The sequence below is a fragment of the Mesoplodon bidens genome (assembly GCF_964165515.1).
Source record: "Mesoplodon bidens genome assembly, chromosome: 14".
Taxonomy (NCBI): Eukaryota; Metazoa; Chordata; class Mammalia; order Artiodactyla; family Ziphiidae; genus Mesoplodon; species Mesoplodon bidens.
Genome location: NC_138170.1, coordinates 82,993,966 through 83,014,456, shown reverse-complemented (window position 1 = coordinate 83,014,456; position 20,491 = coordinate 82,993,966). Strand labels below are relative to the sequence as shown.

At 38.9% G+C, this 20,491-nt stretch overlaps 1 protein-coding gene across 4 annotated transcripts in view; it reads right to left on the bottom strand.

Moving 5' to 3' along the window:
* KIDINS220 (kinase D interacting substrate 220) overlaps positions 1–20,491 on the bottom strand; it is a 91,022-nt gene extending 70,531 nt beyond the window's left edge. For 2 of the 4 annotated variants that reach the window (XM_081254291.1, XM_081254293.1), the window contains exons 1-6: positions 20,311–20,491; positions 14,048–14,176; positions 7,668–7,766; positions 6,535–6,633; positions 2,241–2,339; positions 982–1,083 (exon numbers count right to left, since the gene is read on the bottom strand). In XM_081254291.1, coding sequence (XP_081110417.1) covers positions 982–1,083; positions 2,241–2,339; positions 6,535–6,633; positions 7,668–7,766; positions 14,048–14,155 — 507 coding nt within the window. In that variant the 5' untranslated portion in view covers positions 14,156–14,176; positions 20,311–20,491. The remainder of the gene's footprint in view (positions 1–981; positions 1,084–2,240; positions 2,340–6,534; positions 6,634–7,667; positions 7,767–14,047; positions 14,177–20,310) is intronic. The other 2 variants (XM_081254292.1, XM_081254294.1) reach the window with 1 other exon arrangement.

Below are 20,491 nucleotides of genomic sequence, written 5' to 3'. Positions count from 1 at the left end.
GCACCACAACCAACAGTAGCCCCCGCTCGCCGCCACTGGAGAAAGCCCGCGCGCAGCAACGAAGACCCAACGCAGCCAAAAATAAGTAAATAAAGAAATAAAGGAAAAAAGTTCACAGAATGATAGACAGTATTCTGTATCCAAAAGCTTAGTGTATATGGAGACGAATGACAAGAAGTGAACCTGGGAAGAAAGACTGGGGTCCAACTGAAAAGTCTGGGCTTTGCCCTGAAACCACAGAAGCTATCAAAGCTCTCCAAAAGCAAGCAAGAATGAAATAATTAAATAAATATTTATCAAATATTTGGCGTATTAAGGATTTAAAAAAATGAATAGAACAAAATCCTGGGGAGCTTTCTGGAGCTGATTGATGGCACATGAGCTGAGTGTGAAGGATGAACAGAAGCTAAAGCAGACGAGGATGAGAGGGCACTCCACACTGTGAAAGAGCACCTGCAAGATGCGGAGGGTTAAAAACAGATGGACTCAGGAACCTGCATCATTTGATAGTTGAGCAAAGGTAGTTTGGGGTAGAGAGAGCAGGAGAAAGGGTAGAGACAGAGGCAAGGATTATCTTTATACATCATAACAGGGATTGATGTCTTTAGGATTTTAAATATGAGAGAGAAAGAACAAGACTTAAATTTTAAAAGATCATCTGGCAACAACACAGAGAAGGCTGACAGGACCCACAGTAGAAAGAAGAGCTACAACAGAAAATAATGAAGATAGGGAGTCAACCCTATCTATTTCCTGAAAATGATGAATGTGATATAAAAGACAATGGAAGGACACTTAGCGTGTATTTAATACCTAGAAGGAACCCACCTATGAGATGTGTGTCTTTATAAAATATATTAATAAATATAAACATAAGATACATCAGAGCCGCCGCATGAGATCATATGAAAATCCTTGTAAGTTAGACACACTGAGTGGACGTAACATGGACTAGAACCTGGAAAGATCCTGCTGACCTACCTTATCGGAGCAGTTGACTTTAGCACCATTTTGCAGTAAAAGTTGCACTATATCTGCATGGCCTCTCCCTGCTGCCCAGATGACTGGGTAAACACTGTACTGCTGGGAGGGAGGCAGGTGGGTGAGTAGGTACACAGGGAGGGAGGGAGGGAGGAGGGGGAGGGAGGGGGGAGGGAGGGGGGAGGAGGAGGGAGGGGAGGGGGAGGGGGGAGGAGGAGGGAGGGGAGGGGGAGGGGGGAGGAGGAGGGAGGGGAGGGGGAGGGAGGGGGAGAAAAAGTCTTTTAGGTGGGTATTTACAGCACACACTTGCTAAGAAGAGGAAACAACAAAGGGAGCAATATAAAGGAGTATTTTACAAAATCAAGTTACAGACCATTCTCCACTTTAAAAACACATGGAATACTCATAATACATAACTGGGAACTGAGATGCACTCAACCTTAAATAAATCTATATTATGAACACATCTATTTTTATAGATTCAACACACAGTGTAATTATCTAACCAACAGGTAAGACTAATAAGAATATAAAACCTTTCTTTATAATCCGTCCATTAACTTGAATAAAACCGTTTCCTTTTTTTCAGCTGTACTGAGGTACAACTGACAAATAAAATTGTAAGACATTTAAAGTGCATGTAATGATTTGACATACATATACATCGTGAAAGGAATCCCCCCATCAATAAAACAATTTCTTAATCTGCAGTCTGAGATCAAGTCTCAAGCAAAGTACAATAGCAATGCACGTATTACCACCTATAAGAATGTACAGTCTGCTATTTTTAGCCACCAAGTTTGTGGTGATGTTACAGCAACCACAGAAAACTAATACAGGTGACTTGGAGTAAGGTTTTAGCAGTGGAGAGGGCCAGAAAAAAAAAAAAAAGAATATAGAAAAGTGGCATGGTATTTGGTAAATGTCTCTTTTCTTTAAAAGAGTTTCGATTAAGAATACATACGCACAGAAAACAGGTAAGATGACTTAAGGATTTCAAAATCTCCTTTTGAACTATTGTATAGTTGTAATTAACATTTAAACTCTAAGAGTTGCCTTTTTGTTGATAAAAACTGAGAAATAAGCTTAGCCTCAGAAAAAAATTCTCATTGTGTTTTGAAATCACATTCTGCATTATTATCTTTAGCAAGATCTAGGTCATTTTTATCCACTATGAAATCCAAAGCATAACCAGCCTTAAGTATTCCCTAAAAGAACTTACCACTTACATTACAGATGGATTTTTTGTTAACGCTTACCAGACCAGTAACACTCGGATTGGCACCATGAGAAAGAAGCAACTCAACCACTTCAGTACGGCCTTTATAACATGCCCACATAAGAGCTGTCCATCCTCCCTAAAGAAAACAAAAAGGTAGGGCGGGGGAGGGAAACAAAACACTGGATTGTCTCTAAGCACAAAAATGGCATTAATAAAGTTCCTTTTGTGAGCTTTATTCTTTATAGAACCATTGTTTTAAGAAATCACTACTATGTAGTTTTAAATACCTAAGCTCCCCAGAGAAATACACAATAGTATCTGAAAAAAGTCAAATCTCTTAAGTCCAGTAATGATTACTCCGAAGTTTGTATTATATTTCGGAAATTGACATAGGGAACATTCATGTTGGACTCTTTCCAAATTTCCAAGATTTATTTTGGTTTTATAAATATTTTCCTTCAGTAAACATTCTATGTCTCTAGATATTCTCCTCCTGGTATGAGTCTAGACTTTTTCCAGAGAGGGATTCCAGCAATCCTATTCAACTCCTGCATCTAAACCCATCCTATAAATTCCAGATCATTATCATACCTCTTGCTAAAAAAGAGAGGATGAGAAGGCAATGATCTGTAGACCATGATTTCCAGGGGTAGGCAAAGTCATTAAGTATGAGTTAACAGCATGATAACTTTCTATTTTTTAAGCTACAGGGGTAGTGTTCTTGTTTTGGCAATGTCCTCTTTAGCTATAATGCAATTCAATGAAAGAGACAAATGCAATCAAATTATACTAAGAAGTGAATGTTTTGTTTGCTTTTTTTTTAAAATCAGTATTTGCACCAATCCAAATTAGGGTTCAAGAACATAAATCACTTAATCCTTCTGATTCTGTTTCATTGTCACTAAAAAAGAAATTTTAAAAAAAATACTTGCCCTAATCCGAAAAAGGCAAAACTATAGAAAGGGAAAGCAGATCAGGGGTAGCCTTGGGTTGGGGAGTGGGTGGAGGGGCTGGTTGTGAAGAAGCAGCATGAGGGTACTGTTCAAATGATGGAACTGCTCTGTACAGAGCTGTGGCGGTGGACATATGACATCATGCGCTTGTCAAACCCACAGAACTGAACACCAGAGAGACGAATTTTATTGTAAGTAAAGTTTTTAAAAATCAACTAGAATATGGGGAAGAAAGACAGAATATAGACTGGGATGAATTAATTATATTACAAATGAATCACATAATTACTTAGAAGCTGATCTAGGTAACTCTGGAAAGCAATATTTTGACTGAATTCTGTAATAATGCTAAAGACGAAAAGAACTGTACACAAACAATGTATTTAGTAGCAAATCTGTTTCTCTTAGGGTATGGATTAGAAATTCTGAAACTATTTGTATACTAGAGGTGAACAAATAAGTAAATATATTGTGTAGATAGTGAGAGCCAGATTTCTCTCAGTCAGAGGAGAGTTACAAATTAAGAAAAGGGAGAAGGCTACAGTGGATTGGGTTCATGGTTATCAACCTAGTCTATTTTAAAAATAAATAGATACAGATATAGATATAGATATATACACACACACAGATACAGAATAGATGTATGCGTGTGCAGGAGTTAATATACAGACACGTATTTCCTACATCTATCCACTGAGAAGGACTACAAGCAGTGACATCCCAGTAACAATAAGCACACCTAACACCTAGATTACTGGTTTCTAAATATCATTTTCAAAAAGCAGGAACTAGGGTTCCTTGGAAAACTGATTGATTCCAGGGCTGATAATCAGGGAAATAAGGCAGGGAAAATATAAGATGAACCTGAGCCTGAAGCATTTTGTAATGCCAGAAAGTAAGGAAGTGCTAAAATGTACATCTACATATATCTATATATAGATATATATTTAGAGAGACAGAGAAAGACAGAGACAGAGTCAGAAAGAGAGAACTCTTCTTTACAGAAGAATTCTAATTAATAAATGTAGATGGAATGATGAAAATAGAAAAATCACCATTATAACACCACAGTCATAACTGCTGCATGCAAGATGCATTGATGGATGCTAAAATAAATGAATGAACGTTTAATCAAAAACAAGATATCTGTACAGTCTCAAAGTATCTTCCCTCAAATATTTAGTAATTACAAAGGGAAATCTGACAGACACTACCTTAGCCAAGATACATCACCAGTGATACATTCTGGTGATGTATGTACCTAGATGTGGTACACTAAGAAGGGCATATCACCTCCTTCCCAATAAAGCACAACCTCAATCTAATCATGAGAAACATCAGACAAATCCAAATTGAGAGACATTCTAAGAATGCCAGACAAGAAGTCTTCAAAAGTGTCAAGGTCATGAAAGACAAAGAAAGGCTGACATAATTTACTTAGGTCAAATTATTGAGCTGGGCATTTAGTCAAGTCTTACACACACCAATATTTTAATCTGTAAAATTCCTGCCCAGAATTGTGTTAATATCATTCCCTCATTTTAATTTGTATAGTATCACCCTATGCAAGAATCTCTGAGATAAAAATTTAATCTTGAGAAACCTATGCCCAAATTTGCAAACTGAAAAGACTGGAACTGACTGCCTATAGCAGTGCTGTAGTTTGGTGTCCATTAAAGGTCTTCTCAAGGAAGAAGCCTCACTAGACTTCCTGACACTATATCTTGGAATTATTCCCGAATCCCAGACAAGCCCTGGTACACTCTCCTCTCCTCACACAAGTCCCAGGGACTCTGCCTTCCCTCACAGTTCAGCAGCTGCCACCACCCACCCAATTCTCTGAGGTTAGGGTCTCTCAATACTAACTACTAAGGGGACACAGTCCTCAGTTTCCCTAATTTGGGGAGTTTAAAAGCCAAACACAGAGGCCCTTTAAATGTTAAAATGTGCTGTGATTTGATAAGTACTTCAGGGAAATGAGAAATATGGAGAACTAAGAAAGTTTAAGAGACCATTTTTTACAAATCTTGCCAAGTTTTTACACATTCATAATGTATACCTTATAGTTCCTAACTCCCTTGCTGATATATATAGAAGAATGATAAAGGAGAAAGCCTTTGGAGTAAGCAGTCCTGGGTTCAAACCTCAGTCTGACTGCTTAAGAGCTAAGTGACTTTGGGCAAAGAGTATTTCTTCCAGTCTCAATTTCCTGAACTATATATGCTGAGAACAAAATTAACCCTTAGCCCATAGGATTCTTCTGAGAAGTCAATTAATGATAGAGAGGCTAAAAAGCACCTAAAGGGATTAGGCATACAAAAGCTACCTAATATTAATTCATCTGATAAAATGGTATGGTGCTTTTAATAAAATATTGAGGACTAGGTAATTCCATGAATTTCTCTTCTGCTTTATTATACGCCAGTTAAGATAAGAACACTGCATTTTACTGCTATCTGCCATACCCATCCTTTGCCTAGGTTACTGACATCATTACCTTCTCTCCCTAAATTTTTATAGCAATATACTTCAATTTTTTTTCAGAAATAGGGAGGATACAAATGGTTCTGTATCCTTCTGTAAAAATAAGTATACCAACCACTTCACTAAGTTTTAAGAATAAATATAACACTGTAGAAGAACACTGTATAAATTACATCGTACAATATTAAGTGCAAGATGGTGGAGTGCTGCAGTTTCTTAAAAATTCAGGCCACCTGTACTTCATAAAGCATCATCAGCAAGGTAATACATGTTTTCTATATCAAGGCAGTTCAATTCCTTCTTTTTCTCCCCTGTTAAAATTAATCTTTGAAAAGGCTGAACATTTTGCAGAATAAATAAGCCAGAAATGATCCCTTTCTTCACCTTTATGCTTTAAGCAGATGCCAAGATCAAATAAGAGCTGAGATAATTAAGAATCATATCTTGTCAAACTTGTAATGTGTACAGATGGCATTAGGAACACAATCACATTTTGAAAATAAGTTTATAAATATTATTCTGAAAATCATGACTTTAAACAACTGAAAATATTTTTAAAACTATACTATGTCTCTCTTAAAGTTCTCCTTAAAGGGAACAACTCTCTCATGAGTTCTAAAACTGATACATTATAAAGGGTAATAAGTTGTTTTAACAACATTTCAGAATTAAAATTCTGAAATAAACAGAAAATAATGACTAAGAATATTCTAAAGGAGGTGCATTGTATCACCGGGTTTTAAAACATTCTTGAGGGTCATTTCAATGCCCAATCCCAAATCCTAAAAACATTATTATAGTATCACCTCACACATAAAAATACAAGACCTAACACATATCCATTACTGCTGATAAGATTCCAGCTGATTAACAATGGATAAAGAATGTCCATACCATGTCACGGTGCTCCAGGTTAGCCCCGCATTTAAGCAGTTCTTCCACAATGTGCAGGTGCCCTTCTTTTGACGCTGATATAAGTGCTGTCCAGTTATCCTTGACACACAGACACAAATGTTATCATTTCAAAACCAAAAATAACATTCCAAAGTGAGGAAAAATAAATGTGAATTTACATACCAGATGATCATACCAAATTGACATGATCCGACCCACTCTAAACTACTCTGAAATTACACTGAAGCATAAGCTCTGTTAAGAATTTATCTGTCTACCTGTATGACTACAATGGTGTAAAAACAGTTTCACAACTGCTTGTTCAGTCTTTTCACTGGACTTCTAATCACATACTGTGTTTTTTAAAAAGGAGAAAAGATGACTATCAAAACCTCAAAGCTAACCCTTGTGGTTAGGCAACCATTGCTATAAATTGAAATTAAAGAGCCTGCAATCAGATTTAAGAGCACATTTACAAACTATTAAAGAGATCCCATATGATGAGTTTAGAAACTATATTATAAAGAACTATTCTTTATTTTTTTAAATAAAGCCTACAAGTATCCTATCCTAACTTTTATCCATGAGTGTACTATAATTTAATTCAAATGATCACTCAATTAAAATCACCAATTTAATATCATCAATTTGAATCATAAAAACAAACAGAAAAACAGATGTAGCTGTGTGACCCTGAAAAATAATTCCTGGGAAACAGAGAAAGTAAGCCTCTTGGAATAGTGATTTATCCCTCATAAACGATATCAGAAGGGCCCACATCTTTCTGGCTTATCATATGTGATATTTATAATAATAAGATACCATTATGGGGAGTTACTTCACAATATGACTCATACATATCTTCTAGGCAGGCATTTAATTTTAAGTATACGTGCTCCCTATTCAACCAGTGCCATCTATACATAAAAAAACCTGAAGAGCTGAGAACTTTCACTGAAAGTAAAAATTTCTCTCCTGTTATTACCCCTTTTAAAGAATTGAGTTAGCATATTACTAGGCAAAGTTGAGATACAGAAGAAGTACAATCTATAATCTATTATTTTTGAATCATTTCTTAAAAGCAAAGTTAAGGAAAAGAAAAAGACAAATGAGTAAATTATTTCAATATATACCAAATCTTCCAGATTGCAATTAGCTCCATTCTTAATTAATTCTTTCACTATTTCCAGATTGCCTTGTTCAGCAGCTATCATCAATGGAGTCTGGCCACACTGGAGATATAAAAGACACAGAGAACTTGTCAAGATGCTGTACTTTAGTTGAAATACCAGTTAATTATAGCACACTTACTTTTTCCTGATGTTATGTTAAGCGCTATTTACAGTATTTCATTAATTTAGAAACACCTCTGAATTCTTAAGTTTTCAGATTACTAATAATGTAAAAGTCAAAGAGAAAATGAGACTTTTTTTAGGAATTAGCAATCTGTTTTTGGCACTGCAATTTTATTCAAAATAAGTAAGCATGAATAATACTAGGCACTGAAACGTAATTACCACAATGTATATAAAGATCTTAGGATATCTGTGGTAACCAAATTCTCTACAATACAGTTAGAATATGATATAGAATGTGGTTTTACTGTATGTATAAGATGTTTTATCAGGACTAGAGGGAAGAAAGTAAAGCAATAAATAAAAACAATACAGGTGCTGTATATATTACGTAGTTTTTTTAAGCCTTCCCTTATAACCTTAATTCATTAAACTAAAGCCCCTACTAGCTACATCAGAGCTGCCCAGCCCGTGCCTAGAATGAGTCACAGCATAAGACACAGTGCTCCCCAGCCCTGAGATAGCAGAGCAGGGCCTGGGCAGCGAGATCCTGGGACAGGTTCCCTCCAGCAGCAAGCCTCGGCTATTGCAAGTGCAGCACACACATTATCATTTTCTGTACTTGCCGTGATAGCGAACAGGTTAGAAGCATTGGGTTAAAGGTGCTGAAACATACTAAGGTACACGAAAATTACACCAAAAACTAAATTCAATTAGAGAAATATTTATCTAAGCACCTACTTACTGAATGTGTATCAGTGGGGGGAGAAACATCAGTGATTTTTTTTAAATGCTAATCTGACAACATTCCACTGCTTAAAACCCTCAATGGTTTCCTACTGCTCTTTTGGATGAGAACCAAAATCCTTCCGTGGCCTGTGGTCTAACGATGCAGAGAGGACAGCAGGCCTACCTCGAAACCTGTGCCAGGCCATTCCCTCCCCACCAATGTGCCCTCAAGCTCTTTCCCACCTCGGGACCCTCAGACAAACTCTTCCCTCTACCCCACCCAGTTAACCACCGGGCAGCTCTTGGGTCAAACATCAACCCCTTAGGGAAGCCTTGCTAACCCCCTCTAATTTCATTTACTATACTAATCCTTGTTTGTAATTACACATTTATTTGTGTGATTAACAACTGATTATTGTGTTTCCTCTAAAGGCCCTAAACTCCCAGAGGGTGGGAAGCATGTCTGTTTTGTTTGTTTAGTACTGTACACCCCCAGGGTGAGAGAAAGTGACTGCCACACAGGTACTCAAATATTTATTGAGTAAATGAGTGAGCGAAGTCTGAAAGAATTTAAAAATCCACTACCGGCAACATACAAACATGGAAATAATTATAGTTAACAGGCAATATACAACAGATGCTACTATAAGAATACAAGTAAAGAGAAACACAAATACTGAGTTAAAGTACAAAAGTAAATCGAATTAAATACAGACACTCATATAATGATGGATACTAAATTATATGTGTTAGTCACCTGTCATTCAACCAGGGTCATTAGGGAATGAGATATTATGCATAAATAGATTTTCCAGGTGAAAAAGTTTACCCTTTAAATATTAAATTTGATTATAACTTTTATGATTACCACTTTTCTAAAAAGTAATACACACACTGCTACTTGTTAAACAGATTAACTTAAACACTATGTTTATGATTCTGAGGCATACCTACAGACATCAATTATTACACCAGGCTTGCCTCTGTGAGCTCTAATGTCTTTGAGTTACTTTCTACAGCATGTTTCTCCCTTCTGATTAGATTAACTGGGATAAAAAGTGAAATTTCAAAATCAATGGTATAATATATAAATTAAAGCCAACTAATTGAATCTATGGCCCTAAGGATATATGACTTGTACATCGGTTTTCAAAATTGTAATTCCAAAGACTCAGGAGCTTTCTGTTTACTTTCTGGGGTCACAGTCACATTTCAGATAGTTCACCAAGACAGGTGCTCTTAGAGTATAAGGGAAAAAATAAGTTAGATGTGTATTAAAATCCATAACACAAATAAGACAGATGGTATAAATGTGATTAACTAGAAACAAGACAAATGAAAGATTTGAATAGTCATAACTTTCTCTTGCAGAAACTATTAGTTGTCTACCCAGTATCTAGAGCGACAGGATTTTGTTGGGGGTGGCAGCATGCTCAGCTAAAAACACCTACATTGTTCAGCCTTACTTGCAGTTGGAAATAATCCATGGCACCACTCTGGCTAGGTCTCCCAGGAAGGCTCAGTAATTAGACTAACTCGGCTGGCCCGTTCCCTTTTCCTTCTTGTCTGATATGTGGACACAATGCTGCAGTTGTATCAAGACAGCTGATGTGAAGTAACAAGCACACAGAGAGGAGTGGCCAGAAGGGCAGAGGAGCCTGGGAAGAGATCCTGACGCCATCATATCAGCCTTGGAATGGCTCCTCCAGCTTGTCATTACATGAGAAAAATAAGATCTTAATTTGATTAAGCCACTATTTTGGGAGCTGTTACATGCAGTCCAAAGCAATTTTCAACCTTTTGTAGCTACACTATCCAAATAGATAAGTGATTTTCAGGAAAGACTGCCATTAAGTTTTGTTAAGTCCCTTAAGGTAGAAGGATATTTGCCTTATAAGTTGCACCTCATCACAGAACATATTTATTCTACTAGTTCTTGCTTAGCCAATCTAGTAACTACAGTTGTGGAGACAGAGTGACTTAGAAACGGTCATGACGACTTTACTCTTCCACTTCAATATGAATCACTAAAGGACCCTTCCTTACCTAACCCCACATACACATCCCAGCAAATCCCAAACCCATTTCTTTCCAAAAAGTACAGGATCACATAACTCATACAATACTCTATTGATAATGACCTCAAACCAAAACACCAAAACAGAACACTGCGGGCCAACTAAGGTTCCGCACAACAGCTACCATATTTTATCTCAGCTTCCCAGAAGCTACAATGCAAAAACACCTCCTATTCAGCATCTTTCTGCTCTTCCCAATTCCTAGGTAGTCCCACTTCTATTTATTCAGGTGTACTGGACCTAGATAACCATTGCCCTTTGCAGGATCAATACATCTTCCAATAATTGTAGTGAAACTAGAACATTTTTTAATTCTCCTTTGAAGCTTCCTTCAGGGTCTACATTTGTAAGCATGTAACAAAATTCACCTCCTGAACTTAGAGCCCTGTTTCATTTTCTTAGACAGGGAATAGTGTCCAACCTCAACACTATATCCTTGTATCAAGGAGAGCTGAGAGTGCTCTTTTCAAAAATAAAGTTAAATTAAAGCCCTTCACTGATCTACAAAGGGCAAAGACTTGCCATCATTGAGAACATTCAGAGGCCAAGAGATTTATCTAGTTTACAAATAAAGTAGAAAGAAAAAAAGGAAGGAAATTAGCATTTATTTATTTATTTATTTATTTATTTATTTATTTATTTTTTGCTGTACGCGGGCCTCTCACTGTTGTGGCCTCTCCCGTTGTGGAGCACAGGCTCCGGACGCGCAGGCTCAGCGGCCATGGCTCACGGGCCTAGCCGCTCCGCGGCATGTGGGATCTTCCCAGACTGGGGCATGAACCCGCGTCCCCTGCATCGGCAGGCGGACTCTCAACCACTGCGCCACCAGGGAAGCCCAGAAATTAGCATTTATTAATTGCAGCCCATCATATGCTAAGCACAGCATCAGGCAATTTTCCCCACATTATTTTATTTTATTGATGTAACATTTAAGAAACATTTTGAAAACTGATAACCAAACATATTAACATGAGGTAATTAGGTACTTCACTTTTTAAAGGCAAGAAAGAGGGAAGACGGTCTAAGCAACTTTTTAGAATTCTCTAAAAATTAAATTTAATCAGAAGCTGTAGAAGCAAAATGCTAAAAAAGGCCTTGAGAAAGCTACTTTCTCCACAACCACCACACGAAGCCATAATGTAAAAATCCCAGGTTGCTTCAAAGTATTATTTTAAAAATCCAATTTTAATTTATAGAATACTAAACTAGATGTAAATGTCACTAATAACCAGTAAATGCTACTGCATGCATGATGACAAGTTAAGCTCTATACCAAATACACTTCATTCTTTGTAAGATTAATTTAACTTTATGCTTATTATGTGCTATTTTTCTCCTTCCAAGTGAAGCTATTTTCTCAATATTCCTAAAGAAACTGTCTATGAAGTAAAACTTAATCTTTTTAAACTATCATTTTATTATTCCAAATATGCTAATATATGCTAATAAAATGACTACTTCCATAAGCAGTTCTTTTATAACAATGAACAATCTCCATTTATTAATTTTATCTCATTTATGCATAACAATTATTGACTATTCAAAATCATAGAAGGGAATAATGATGTCAACTAACCAAAATATAGTTTGTTCAATATAGAAACATTGAAGATATAGACATTATCATTAGATGAACTTATGCTTAAAACTCAAAGACAAAAGAGCATAAACAGATCATAGCTTGTTTGAAGTCAAACAGAATGGGTTCAATTTGGATTTCACCAGGTAATATCTTGGATAGGAAACTGAAGGATTAAGTCATTTATCTGTAAGTCAAGATAAATAAGAGTATAATTTTTTATGGAGTTTCTATGCAAATTAAATGAGCTAAATATACAGAACCATTACCATATCTGCATAGTCAATAAAAACATTAGCTATCATCACTGTATTGCAATAACAAAAATTTTATATCACGATTTCTTTAACGAGAGCTAACATTTAATAAAATTAGGTACCCCGTGTCAAAAATAATAATAATAATAAAGTAATAACTGTTGATTCAGCAGCTTTCAAAACATTTATAATATTTGCATACCCATGTTCATAGCAGCAGGATCCACAACAGCAAAGAGGAGGAAACAACCCAACTGTCTATCAGTGGATAAGTGGATAAACACACCGTGGTGCATACATATAATGGAATATTATTCAGCTTTAATAAGGAAGGAAATCTTGTCACATGCTACGACATGGATGAACCTAGAGGATATTACACTAAATGAAATAAGCCAAGTCACAAAAAGACAAACACTGTACAGTTCCACTTCTATGAAGTACCTAGAGTAGTCAAATTCATAAAGACAGAAAGTATAATGGTGGTTACCAGGGGCTGGGGTCGGGGTAGGGGGAATAGGGAGTTGTATAATAGATATGGAGTTTCAGATTTGAAAAAGTTCGGGAAATATTTCACAACATGTGAATTACTTAACACTACTGAACACCACTGAACTGTACACTTAAAAATGGTTAAGATGGTAAATTTTATGTTTTTTTCCCACTGTAAAAAAAAAATCATAAATACAACTCTGCATGTCTACACATACAGATACACATATGTGCACACATATACACATATACATATATATATACATTTGTGTACAACTAAAATCAGTCCATGTTCATCTTATTCACTGGCCAAAAAAAAAAAAAAAAATTACACTGTATTGAAATACAGTCCTAAGAAAAAGGATTATTTTTCTTAAGTTCTATAAAACATACATATTTTGCCACTTAAAAAATTCATACAATAAGTTTATTAGTCCCTAAAATGTTGCAGCTTGGCTGTTCACAATAAAATAATCAACATTTTATTTGCTTGTATTGTTGAATAGAAATATCTAATACGAGTTAATGAAAATGATCAATATATACTTCCCTGTCTTATTAAACATAACATACGACCTATTTAACTGTCTCTTAAAGATGTAAGTCTTTAAAATTCCAAGGCGTGTGGAATGAACAACTCAGGAAGAGGGCTGAGGCTCCAGGAAAGAAAATATTTCAGAAAGTCCTAATTTTGTCTCGTTAATCTTTTTTTTTTCTTTTTTTTTTTTTTTGGTTAATCTGCTTATAAGAAGATTGGGTTTAGAAGCTCTTCTAAAGTTTCCTAGAAACACTTTTGATTTCAGTAATTAAACTTCTTGAAGGGTGACTGTTCTATCTGGAAAAAAGCCAAACATAAGTCTCAATCATAAAGCGTAAATTCAATATTCAATCATTTATATAAGTTCAAATGTATTCCAACAATACAGAATTCAAAGCACTTTTAACTATAAGAAATTATATCATTACTGAGGGTGAGAACTACAAATTTCTTACTTACCTTTATCCTTAGCACAGTGCCTCGTACATAGTGGGTAGTCAACAAATATTTGTAAGAAGAATGTAATTTTAGAAACTTGGTCTTACCTCATTTCTCTCATCTACATCCTTGCATTTTTCAAGAAGAGCTTTCAAAGCAGGAATGTTTTCTTCTTCTACGTAATTTATTACGCTCTGTGATATGAGAACCGACATTTTCACAGAAAGCTACAATACCTGTTAAATCAGATCATAATTTGGGATTATGAAAAAAAAGTTACTACTAACTATATTACTTTCTTAACCTTAAACTTGTGCAAATATACCTCCATGGGCAGGAGTAAAAACAAGGCCCCATAGCTCAGCTCTCAAAGTGCCCACCCCCCTCTTCCCAAGACTCACACTCATCTCTCTCTTAACTCATCCAAACCCCAAACTCCAGACCCAACCCCCAAACCCTCCTCCTCACCACCACCCACAAATAAAAGAAAGCGCTCCACTGCCTCTCCTGCCACGTTCTCCATCTCAGTCAACGGCCACTCCAGCTCCATTCTTCCAAGGTCAAAACCTTGGAATTATCCATGACTTATCTCGTCCCTTTACACTCTACATTCAAGCTATTAGCAAATCCTTTGGTTCCACCTATAAAATGTATTTCACATCTGGTCACCACTCACCACCTCCATCACAACCACCCTGGTCCAGCCACCGTGACCTCTCACCTAGATCCCAACTGCTCTCCCTTCCTCCATTTTGCCTTCCCCACAGTCTATCCTCCACAAGGCAACCAGGTCATCTTTTGAAAATGTAAGTTGGACCAGAGCTTCTTAAATCATAATATACATCAGAATCACCCAGAGCTTGTAAAACACAGATGCCTGGGCCCTTCCCTCAGAGGTTCCGACAAGTAGGTCCTGGTGCAGCCCCTGTACCTGTATCTCTAACATGCTCCACACACCTGCCTTTGCTCAGTTTGCTCCCTGCATTTGCAACACCACTCCTAAATCACTGAGCTGCATCTTGGCGATCCTGTGCTCAAAACTCCCCAGCAGTTGTCCTCTCACTCGAAATGAAAACCCCAATTCCTTATCACAGCCCCAAAGGCCCTGCTTGACCTATTCCAGCCCCTCTCCATGTCCCTGAGCTTATCTACCACTCTCTTTCGCCTTCATTTTGCTCGGGCTAGCCAGGGTTTCTGTTCAAATGTCACCTGATCAGAGCGTCCCTGACCACTGTGTACGAAACAGCCATCACCCCCACTAGCGTTCCTCATTACACCACCCTGCCTTACTTTTCCACGCGGCACTGAGCATCACTCAAGAAACCTTTGTGTTTTGGTTTTTGGGTTTTTCGTCTGCCTCCTCATTGTCCACCCCACCTCCAAAATGCAGCTCAACGAGAGTAGAGACTACTCCTGTTTTGTTTGATGCTGAATCCCCAGCATGTAGAACAGTGCCTGGCACACAGCAGACACCAATATCTAAGAATGAATGAGCATGCCTACACTGATCCACCCACCTGGAATTCTTCACCCACCTTTAACTTTCTAACAAACGGAAACATTCCTTCAAATCCCACCTCCGGGGGATCCTCCTCTGGGACCTCCTGCCCCGCCCTGGTCAGTTTCACCCAGTACACCTACATGTCATGCATATCTGCAGTATTACACTTATAATAACATATCACAATTATTAATTTACTTTGAAATCCTTGAAAACAAGATCATGTCTTACCTTTTCGTCCTCAGCAACTAAGGAAAGGCTTGGTATATCGTCATTAAATGGTTATGGAATTAACAGGAATATTTTATAATTACAGAGGCTATGTGCACCCTAAATTTTAATGTTACACCTGGTGAATCTGGTTAAGGTGTAAAAGAGAGTTCTTTGTACTACTCTTACAAGTCTTCTGTAAGTTTGCAATTACTTTAAAATAAAAATTTTAAACACACATGCAGATGTCTGACAAAGCCCTTATTTAGATCAAATATTTTTCCTCACTGTAGTATCACACAAGACTGGAATGAGCATAGTAAAGAAAAGTAGTTATAGACATTGACCTCAGTTGTTAAAAAGAAAAAAAAAATTGAAACTCTTAAGATTTTCAAATCTTGTTACCTCTCTCCTCCAATCTGTTATGTGGATGGTATGTGTATCACCTTGAGATACATAAAACTTTAAAAGTTATCACTCATAGATTGTGACTAATATTAAAAGACTTCAGACTTAGATCCCTTTAGATGAAGATTCAGCAGAAAATGGTAATAGTAAAAAAAAAAAATTGAAGCTGCCTTGCCTTAAGCCACCTGAAAGATATTCTTTAAACGACTCTATTAAGGAAAGGTGATCTACCTTTGTCATACAGTTCTGAAAAATGCAATTCTGCGCAGCCATAATTGAATAACAGTTCAATCTAACAGTAGTCTGTTGGCAGTCTGTAACTTACAATGCTTCAGGTTGTCACTGACAACTTGAATAAGACACTGTTTCTGCCCTATGGAGACTTAGGGCTCTTTAAAGTACTGGAGGAGAAAAGAGGTGGCTGGGGGAAGAGAGAAATGGCTGAAATAAAATTGGTTGGCTGAAGTTGGGGGATGGGCACACGAGGAGGGTTCATTACGATCCTCTACTTTGTGTACTTAGGGGGAAATATTAGAGCAGGCTTTGCTGATCATTCAGCATTACACGCCTGGAATTCTGGTAATCTCTGCATTCATCCACCCATCCCTTCTTTACTGTTAAGTTTCTTTTTTTTTGAAGATCTTTATTGGAGTATAATTGCTTTACAATGGTGTGTTAGTTTCTGCTTTATAACAAAGTGAATCAGTTATACATATACATATGTTCCCATATCTCTTCCCTCTTACATCTCCCTCCCTCCCACCCTCCCTATCCCATCCCTCTAGGTGGTCACAAAGCACCGAGCTGATCTCCCTGTGCTATGAGGCTGCTTTCTTAACGGCAGGAACTTCACAAGTCTTACCTTCACAAATTCAGAAGCGCCTAAAACAGTTTCTTGTGCATATTAAAGAATTGTTAAATGTTGCCTGAATTGAATTTGATCATCAAATCACATTTATTAATTTAACAGAAAAGTCTACCACAGCTGACAGTTATAAAATGATTCCCATGAGCCAGGCTTCTCACAAATCAAGAATTTGATCTCAAGTGTGCCCAGTAAATCAGATTATGTTCTTCGACGGCCAGGTCTCCCAATCCCTCCCTCAGAGGCTTCACTTTTGATTAGCCGTGCTCCCCCTCTTAAATGAATCCTTTCCACAGGTTCCATCATCCCGACATCCCGACAGACACGTATGGCCAACCCACCGACAGACAGCCTAGAGGTCTCAATTTAAAAGTCACTTCCCCCAGTGAGGCTTCCCTGACCGCCCACTCCCCTCCCAGACCAGCTTAGGGCCTCCTCTCTCCCTCCTCCTTTCTCAGTCTTCCTTAAAGATACCCTGCACTTCGTTGCAGTGACTGTGTTCCCAGGCAGGAAGCATGTCTGGTTTGGTCACCAGTTTCCCCCATGCCTGACTCGTTTCCAGGAACAAAGGACAGGCTCAATAGGCATCAGGTGAACGAAGGCAGCCCAGGGGGCCAGACCTCATCTGTTCTGCAGATATTTCCGGGGCACCATCATGTGCAAGGCCCATGACAGCCTTTAGTGGATTCCTATCAAGCCTTCAACAAGCTTGCCGTTCACCAGGAGACATAAAAGAACATCACGAAAAGAGCATTTACACGTCACCTTACAGTTTATGAGATGCTTTTATATCTATGATCTATTTGATTTTCCAATAATCTTAAGTATTATCTCTCATTTTACAGATGAGAAAACAGGTTTCATACACAAGTAATTTGCCCAACATAATTCAAAAAGCAAATGTGTAGTATCCAGATAAATCCAAGTCATAATTTAAGGTAGAACAGTGCTGGAGAAACCCTAAGTCCTATGAGAGTTCTGAAGAGCAGTTCCTACTCTTACTGGAATATCATGGAAGTATCACTTTGTGTTGATCCTTGAAGACTGGGTCCACTGGTGGGAAATGAAAGAAGGGCATACCAGGCAAAAGGAACAGAATGAACACAGAGAGTGCTGAGTGGCTATGTAGTGTATGTCCAGGAAACAATGAACAGCGTGGATAGGGAATGTAAGTAAAAAGTTAGAGCTAAGACTGGAAAGTGAGGGTGGTTAGATCTGTAATCTCTGCAAGATAAGGGCTGTCTCTCTTTTGTTCTTATGTCCCCAGAAACTATTACAGGTCCAGAGCAAGTAGAAACATCAAAGACAACTGCCAAACTGAGTTAACTGTATAGGTATACTAAACATGCCTCTTCTGTAGGACTCTGCCTGCCCGTAGCTCCCACTACCCTCAACAGCCATGTTCTCTACCATCAGCCACAACCAGTGATGAGCATATGAGGACACGTGACTGCTCAAAAAGATAAGCTGGGCCAATCAGATTCCTCTCTCTAGAACTGGAAATTAGAAACCAGAGACCCAGTCGTTACAGACCATGAACAAAACGATACAGTTTTGAGGCAGCCAGTCAGCAGAGAGAGGATCCAACGATGTGAACAGAGAAGACTCCTCATAAGTGAGAAAACAAGTGTGGCCCCTGAGAGGTCTACAGAAGGTGGAACTGCCTTAGATCCCGATTTCTTTCCGATTCTCAGTCAGTCCTGCAAATCTCCTTTTCCCTGAGGTAAAAGAGTAAATCTCTGTCCCTTGCCTTCTAAACAGCCCTAATATAGTAGCAGAGAAACTGAGCAAAAGCAGGAAGAGGGGGATGGCACACTCACATGATCCTAGGAAAAATTTCCCCCAGCAGCGTATGTGGCCCAGAATCGGAACCCTGGATACCAGTCAGACAACCACCAGAAGAGCCCACAGGAGAGGGGACAGGGGGTAGGGATGCAGAAGAAATGAGCGATATGAACTTGAACAGTATAAAATCCCCCATATTGGACCCTTTGACCTACCAAAATATCCAGAAGAGAGATTCTGAATGTCGAAATTTTAAAAATTATGTGACCAGAAATGAAAGAACTGGCAAAGATGACTAGATACCAAGCATAGGTGATGAGAGGATGATGGTGCCGCTAACAAAAAAAAAAGTGAAGTCCGGAGAAGGTCAGGACTTTCCTGTTTGGTTAGTATCCCCTCCTTCCCCACCACTCCTGCATGCTGAATGTGAGGTGCTCGAAAAAACCTGGGCTGGAGAATCCACCCAGTTTTTGGAAAAACAGACCTGGAAATCACTCGCACAGAGCGTAAAACAAAGATCCTCAAACTTGTGCATTAAAGTTACTCAGGAAGCTTGTCAATGCACAAATTCCTTGGGCTTCTCCCCCAGAGAATCCTATTCAGTAGATCTGGGGCGCAGAAACTGACATTTTAACAAGCACCCCAAAATGATTCTGATGAAAGTTTCCACGCTGGTAAAGCTAGAGAACAAAGAACACAACCTTGACGCTGCATTTCTCACCCTTGGCTCTGCATCAGGTCTCTTAAGGTGCTTTAAAAAAATTTAGATGTCTGATCCTCAGTGTTGTCAAAGTGGGGACAGTGACAGAACGTATCACAGTCACCTATCTGAAGGGGTGATTCCTGAGCCACACCCCAGGCCGGCTGAATGGGAATTCTGAGGGTAAGGCTAAGAAAGCTACATTTTTAACCAGTGCCCCCTAGCGGCTAGCAAAGATAGCTCCATAAATAGTTATTAATAAGAAAATATTCTTCATTGGTTTAAACCTTACTATGTGTCAAAACAATTTTAAAGAAAAATAATCCAACGTTACTGGCTGACAAATCGCTTCCCTATAAATAAATCAAGGAAGCGTCGTAATCAATGGCTTGCTGATATTTTGCTGATATAACGGCCTGCACAGGACAATGGAGTAATGGAGTCCAATATGAAAGCAAAGGGAGAAAAACCAACCACCTCCTCCGTGGAAGCCCAGGGAAAGAAACCTCGAACGCCTGCCCTAGAGGTACCAGCTAAGAGGGTTCTCGAGGTGGTGGGTGTGCCTGCGGCTGCTCCGAAAAAATAACCAAAAGACACTTGTTTCACTAGCATCCCCCATCTCACTCACCCCCTCAAAAGGCTGACCACCTGCGACAGCAAGTCCAAGACCTTCCCGGCGCCCCAGCAAGCGCGGACCGGCCCGGAAAGCCGGACACCGGCGCCCCCCGCCCCCTCCCTCCCCTCCCTCGACCCCGCACACGCACTTGGCCTCGCGCCCCCCCTCACCCGGCCACGGCCCCTTCCCCACACCCGGCCTCACCCTTCCTCCGCTCCCTCCTCGCTCGGCCTCGTCCCCCTACACACCCCACCACGGCCCCTCCCTGCCGAGCACCACACTGACCGTCTCAGAACCTGGTCCCAGGACGGCTTCCACAGCTCGGGCGGAAAGGGCCCGCTTTGCCGCAGGCGCTGTCAGAAGACTAGAAAGGGAGAGACCTCGGCTTTCAGCGCGTCGCGCTCACCACAGCCGGCGGCCATTTTCCCCCACGTCTCCGCAAACTGACAGATCACGTGACCCGGGC